The following is a 7,400-nucleotide window of genomic DNA, read 5'->3' on the forward strand; positions in this document are numbered from 1 at the left end:
GGCGCAGCTGCAGTGGCTGAAGTCACCCGAATTGACTCAGGAGGGATCTTAGCAGCTCATAGAATAAAGTCAGCGGAGAGACGGCAGTAACTACCAGCAGCAGCCGATTTAAAGAACACACACATTGTCGTCACCTTGTGGGGGCGGTTCTTTGTCAGCACGGTTAATGATGAAATCGTAACAAGATGTATCCAAAACAAAGTATTATTGTTCACTCACAACAGCATCCATGCCCTCGCTCCTCCATGGTGTCCTCCACACCTCCGTACCTGCTCTTACCCTAAGATCATTCTCACCGATTTGCCTCGCTAGAGCATCCAGCCTATTATGAACCTTTGGTAATATTGATTCTAGGGCTGTGCGATTAATCGATTTTAAATCTAAATCGGATTTATTAATCAAGACGATGTTAAAAAAAGGAAAATCGGAAAATCGATTTTCCTTTTTTGCAGCTGGCTGCATTACAGACAGAGCTCGTCTAGTCATCTTTGTTTGTTCAAGAAAATTGTAAATGTTGTCACTTTACTAAACTCAAGGAGGATTTACAGTATCTTTCAATTGCACTTCATTCCCAATAAGGAAATGTGTTTGCTATTTTTCTTTAAAAATAAAGATAAAATATTTGAAACAATTTATTCCATTGTCTTTTGTAGTTTTACCAAAAAAATCAAAATCGAAATCGAAAATCGGGTTTTCAGAGAAAAAAAATCGGGATTTTATTTTTGTCCAAAATCGCCCAGCCCTAATTGATTCAATTACTCACTTTAAATCTCAACTTAAAAACTCATCTGTTCAGACTTTCCTCCTGTTTCTGTGCAGGAGAGCCTGAACAGATGTCTGCACAGATAACGTGAGCATTTGATGCTGTGGCTGGTGTCCACACTTGCTCATTTCTCATCATCAGTAATATCAGTATAAAGTTTATTATCTATCGTTGCTTATTATTTTTATATAAAGTCTCTGTATTTTATTGTGGATTCTGCTTTTGTATGTACTTGACCTTGTGTAATGAAAGGTACTTTCAAATATTTTTTCATTCATGTTTCTTTTTTTTTCAAGTGAAGAGTGTTTTTTATTTATTTTGTCTCATTTTTTTTCTCAAGTTTTTCTTGCTTATTAACTGTATATTTACAGTTAAGCCTGTTAAGTCCTGATAGGACCATAAATGGCAGAACAAGTGGCAAAAATAGATTTATCCGTCTGCTGAGCTACATTAAATTGCTTTTAACATTATGGAAAATGTTGCCGCTTTCCTGAAATAACAGAAATAAAAGTTGTATGTTAATACCACATTCCCTTTTTCGTTATCTCTGTTGGTTAAATATATCTTAGTTCCTGAGAAAGATCCTCTGTGACATTTTAAGCTGGACATCTATTCACATTGTCCAAAAGTAATATTTGGCTCAGGAGCGGGGTTTAGAAGATAAAAATCCTTTAGCCATTCATCAGAACTAATGTCTGTGGCGTTATTCATTTTGTGGCTTCTCCTCTGTTGTTTCTTCGCAGAGATTGGACCTGTAACAATCACAACAGACCCGAAGAAGTTTCAGTTTGAGCTGAGAGAGTTATACGTTCAGGTGGGTTCAGAGGTCACATCCATTAAACTCAGGATGCAACCAAAGCACATTGTGTTGACGTCAGCGCAGCTGGACTAAAACATGTCTGTCTTTTCCATCTTGTACTAACACACAAAAAAAAAGTCAACTAATGGTTTTACTGTGTTTGTTCAGAGCAAAGAGGAAAATGTGAAATTGTCACTAAGGTATACAATTATATTGTGCGTAGCATGGAACAGATCCACTTTCCACGAGCTTGTTTCTGGTTTCGCTCCCCTCATCTCTTCACCTGAACGGCTGACAAGGGTTTGGCCCCAGAACCTGAAAAAACATCAACTTTCTTTTTTTGGATATCTCCTTCCAAAATTTCTTTTTTTTCAGACAGAAGGGAGAGAGACTGAGGCAACACTTAATATTTTGAAACCTTAAGAAAAATAGTTTGCACAGCGGTTATCAGGCGTGGAGTTGGGAACGTTAGGTGAACGGGGGAGTGGATGTTTAGCTTGACGGGGGCGAGACAAAGGAGTCCTGTCTCCTCGTTTCCCACCCCAGCCCCCGACTGAAATCATGGGTCACTCCATTCCAGATGTTCCTCTTGGGGCTGAACGGTGCCCGTGTTTGATGTGCAGAAAATGTTGATAGGTCCAAATCTTTATAAGAAGTAAATCCTCAAAGTGTGTTTGTTGGAGCGAAACCAAACTGAGATGATTCCAACATTCACTAAGCAAACGTTGATGAGTTACAGAGATATAAACTTTTAGGACAACACTGATAACCTCAGTTTTAACTTTAGCTTCAAATGCTTTCTGAGTATTTTTAGAAAACATTGAATGATAAAAGCTGACTGGAGGATGTCCTCTTTTCATCCTGTTGTTGATATTATTCATCCATCCATCATCTATACCTGCTTCTGCCTAATCAGGGTCTCACGGTTGAGCACGTCACAGCCATCTTTGGGTGAAAGGCAGTGTAGGAGAAAAGGCGATGTTAGGAAGTTAAATCATGTGACAAGTTAATCTTATCTGCTTATTTCTGTTTATAAATGATGTGATCTTCATTTTTCTTTAATGCTCTGTTGAAGGCCACTCGGCTGAAAGTATGTGGTTTCACTGCCGTGGTATTATCTGATGAAGGTAACTCTTTGAGTAAAGCTACGTTTTACCTGATATCAGCATGATATGGCTGGATAGATTAGGTATAGAAAATGGATAGACCTCATTGGATAGTGTATTTTGTGGTCTATGATAGGGCTGGGCGATATGGACCAAAAGTCATATCTCAATATTTTCTAGCTGAATGGCGATACTCGATATATATCGATATTTTTTCTGTGCCATAATTGGGGTTTCCCCCAAAGCATTATAGCATAGCATCTCTGTTAGCTTCATTTTTTTCTGAGGCAAACCCTTAAAAAAACAGAGGTCTGCACAATATCAAAATGTATAAAACAAATGAAATAAAAATAAACTGCCTGCATATGGAATAAAAATGCTTCTTGAATAAAATAAAACAAATATCCCTTTCCTGCATAACAATTAAATGAAAATACACTGTGCATTTAATACAATGTAGACAGTAACAGGCAGACTTTTCCACTGAGGTTGACAGTTGTGCAAATAACAAAACATTTGTGCAAAACTCAAATAAAACATTCAAGTCAATTTGTCACAAAATAAGCTATATCAAAATCATAAAAAAAAATGTATAATCGATATAAACGATATTGTCTCATACCATATCGCGTTTGAAAATATATCGATATATATTAAAAACTCGATATATCGCCCAACCCTAGTCTATGATCTGAAATGCTGCAGACTAACAGATGCACTCTTCTTCTTCTTCTTTAATTAGCCATGTCGGGTTCAATGGCCTAACAAACTGTTGGGACTTTATTAATGACCATAATGAAAGATTGCAACCCTGCCGTTGATGCAGCATCTCCTCCAATGGTTCAGAGTGGCAGCTTTAACTAAACCACAACAGTTTCTATTTCCTGCTTTTTCTCTAAATATAGTGTATCAGTTTGTTTAGAGAGAACAAAACAAAGCCCTTAAGGAACCTAAAGTCAGTTATGGTGCAAGTTTTATCTTGCTGCGGGGTTCGATTGCTGTTTTCCCGTTAGACAGGATGAATTGTGGTACGAATAGTGGGTTTAGATGCATTGAGTACATTGAGGGAAAGATAAAATCAGTTTTAAGAAAAGGTGCTAAAGGGAACTACAGTAGTCAACATTTGAAGTAGATCAGAACGTTTCCTAAAATGGGATTTTGTTCAAAGTTCTTGCTTAACATGTAAGTGTGTTTTTGATCCACTTCAGATGTTGATTACTGTAGTGTTGAGGCTAAAATGTACAAAAATGTTGTATAATAGGAAAGTCAAATTTTTTGTTCTTGTAATAGTTCGACAACTTTAGAATTTTTAATTAAATAACAGTTTATTTGCTTTTATTTGTGGAAATATGTATTCATAGATATAAATATAGGTGTGTGTCAGTAATGATGGCCATTACTGTTACCTCTGTGACTCTCTTTCCAAATTAACAACTCAGTATCAGAGGTGTTAAGCTGTTAATATGGTGCTTGTGCTATTTAGTTCTCCGTGTGGTACACAACCACTGAAATAAACAAAAATCTGAACGCTACAACTGGAAAAAGGACTAATGAGATAGGTGGAAAAGGAGCCAAAGGAAAAAAAAACATGACAGGAAGCTTAAATTAGAGTAATGTGTGGACTTCTAATTAGGTTCTGAGTATTTTACTCCATTATGTATTTAAATAAAAAACACATTTTTACCAGTTAATAGAAATAACCAGCTTTATGTGCTTTCTGTAAAGGCAAATGTAACGAGACTGTAAGACCACTTGTGACTCTATTAAAGTAAAAGAAGGTACTGAACATGCTGAAATACGTGAACAGATTTGTTTGACAACCAGAGAACACAGTGATACCTCCAGCTGACGGTGTTCCTCTACCTCTCAGGGCGGTGGCGACTGTCCAGAGATGAGCATCGGCGCCATTAAGATTGCTCTGGAGATCTCCCTGCCGGGATCGTTCATCTACGTCTTCACAGACGCCCGCTCTAAAGATTACAAGCTCACTCACGAAGTCCTGCAGCTCATTCAGCAGAAACAGTCGCAGGTTTGGAGATCCCTCGACGTAAATCGTGTTATTTAATAGCCACGGTCACAGAAAGCAGGTTTTAATTTTAGTTTCCACATGTCTGCAGGTGGTGTTTGTGTTGACGGGCGACTGCGACGACAGGAACCACATCGGCTATAAGGTCTATGAGGAGATCGCCTCCACGAGCTCGGGCCAAGTCTTCCATCTGGACAAGAAACAAGTCAATGAGGTAGATGCATTGCAGAATATAAACCTCTGAATGCTTTTCTGATCTCCACAACATTCATGGTCAGTGATGAAATCTTTTAATAATTACTCACGTTTTATTTTTCTATTTTTTATTCATTTTTTTTTTCTTTCAAGCAGTTGAAATTAGAGGGCAGTAGAAAGTTTCACAACCTCTCTTATATCTTCTGCTGGACCACTTTCAGCTCTGGACGCCAGATCTAATGGGCTGCTAAAAATTCGTTGATTGATGCGTGCTATAGTTCTTTTTAACCTGTCCAAGAAATGTAAATCAGAAAGGTCCAGACTGTGAAATGAGCCAAAGCCATAAGTTTGAATCTTCTGTGGTTTTTATTTCTTGAAGATATTATTACTTTCAAAGGACAAAAAGCATCTTTCTTTTCTGAATCTCTTTGCTCTTTACAGTTCTCTGTTTTGACTCATGACCATCACGTTTTTTTACCAAAAATTCCTCCAAGGTAAAAAAGTCTCAGCGCTCCTTTCACAGACGTGGAAAGAGTTGGTCACTATGAGTCGTCTGGGCGGGGCTTCTTTTAATCTCAACCGCTACCGTCGCACTGTAAATTAAGAAAAGCAAACAGCAAACCTTTTGGTTTACTTGTTTCTTCTTCGCTTTCTTCTTTCGAATACGAAAGCTGTATTCTTTGTTCGGTCAGTGGTTCTTGTGTGGGGCAGTTGTACCTCACTGGAAAAAGGGTCTGAGAAGGAGGGGGGGCCTGTTAGAGGTTCCTGTCTAGCGGTTTTACACCAATGCAGACCAGCTCACAGAGCCACAGTGAAGGTAAAAGTAGAGGCACGTATGAGACGCCAGAGAGAAGTGATGGAAGAGAAAATGAGAGAATGAACAATCAGGAGTAACTCATGGACAGCGGTAGTTCAGGTCAGTTCATCATGTCTGTGTTTTTTATACATGTGTTCTTGTTTCACAAACATTTTTGACCTGTTTTGGCCTGTCATGTCACTTTTATCAGCTAAAAGTCTGTTATTTGTCCTTTAAACGCAAGGACGGGCAAATGATACACTTGTGCTTCTGGAGATAAAGATCCAACAATGGAAACATGAAAATAAAAAGACGAGGAAACCGATGCATGCATACCAGTTTTTAGTATGGACATCAGAGCGTCCCACAACACCCCAGATTATCAGCTGTCAGAACACTATATGAGCGTGCATTAGGGATGGGCGGCATGGACTAAAAAATGTATCACGATAATTTCTGGCATTTATCCCGATAACGATAAAAATGACGATAAAAAAAATACCAATTGAACTCCATCTTTGTAACTATAAATCTATCTCACTCTCAGATCCGCCATGTTTGTTACACAAAAACGTCATCAACGGGAATTTATCGTTTTTACCGCGAGATGACAAATTCTTACTGTGGGGAATTTTTTTGACGGTATATCGTGAACGGTAAAATCACCCATTCCTAGCGTGCATCAATAATAACAGATCGGGAAGACAGGATAGAGGAAGAAAACCCCAACCCCAACGCATTACAGAACTGTCAATATCCACAATGGACAATAGAAAAAGGAGCCCAACAGGTGACAGGAAAACAAGCAACACAGGCAGGCTAACCAAGCAGAAAACGCAGATGTAGTGACTTGAACATCCATCAGAGACGTCCGTCGACACATCATAAGGACCATGAAAAAATACAATATTAACACCTCAATCAAACCACATGTAGAACCCAGACAGTTACTGATACACCCAACAGACAAAACACAGCCAGGCAGAAAATGCAACGTCATATAAGAAAAGCCCTGTCTATCATGCAGTAAATCCTACGTAGGATTGACGGCACAACATGAAGACATTGAGTCAGCAGTAATCATTGCAAAAAGAATAGACGGAGTCATCTGCAGTGAAGAAAAGCTATGGATTATGCAGTGGATTATAGAGGCAGTAGAAATCCGTAGAAACTACTAGTACTGTCATTTAGCAGACGCTTTTATCCAAAGCGACTTACATCTGAGAGAACAAGCAAGAAATCACATAGGAGGGTCCAGCTGGATTAGTGCTGGTCAGACTGCTGCAGTCTCTTTATACAGGAAAACTACATCTTAAAAGACACCATCATACGATCATCTTGTGATAAGTCCATGCAGCTTACTCAGTGCCGAGTCCTGCTAAGAGCTGGACAAATCTAGCTCATTCTGATGAGGAGAGAGATTTACTAGATGCAGAAGTGCTCCTTAAAGAGCTGAGTCTTTAGCTTGCTCTTAAAAGTCGGTACGGACCCTGCAGATCGGACAGAGTTTGGTAGGTCGTTCCACCATCGGGGAACAATGGAGGACAAGAGTGTAATTACTGATTTGTGGCAACGTTGTGGTGGAAGCACCAGGCGTCTTTCACTGGCTGAGCGGAGCTGTCGAGAGGGAGTGTAGCGCTGGATGAAGGAGTGAAGGTAGGCAAGAGCTGTTTGGGTAATTGTTTGGTAAGCCAGAAGCAGGGATTTGAAGAAAT

At 39.1% G+C, this 7,400-nt stretch overlaps 1 protein-coding gene across 1 annotated transcript in view; it reads left to right on the top strand.

The window, feature by feature from the left end:
* Positions 1–7,400, top strand: part of hmcn1 (hemicentin 1) — a 128,680-nt gene that overhangs the window by 19,097 nt on the left and 102,183 nt on the right. The window contains exons 2-4 of the mRNA XM_061738756.1: positions 1,507–1,577; positions 4,539–4,697; positions 4,786–4,908. Coding sequence (XP_061594740.1) covers positions 1,507–1,577; positions 4,539–4,697; positions 4,786–4,908 — 353 coding nt within the window. The remainder of the gene's footprint in view (positions 1–1,506; positions 1,578–4,538; positions 4,698–4,785; positions 4,909–7,400) is intronic.

The sequence above is a fragment of the Cololabis saira genome, chromosome 13 (genome assembly GCF_033807715.1).
Source record: "Cololabis saira isolate AMF1-May2022 chromosome 13, fColSai1.1, whole genome shotgun sequence".
Taxonomy (NCBI): Eukaryota; Metazoa; Chordata; class Actinopteri; order Beloniformes; family Belonidae; genus Cololabis; species Cololabis saira.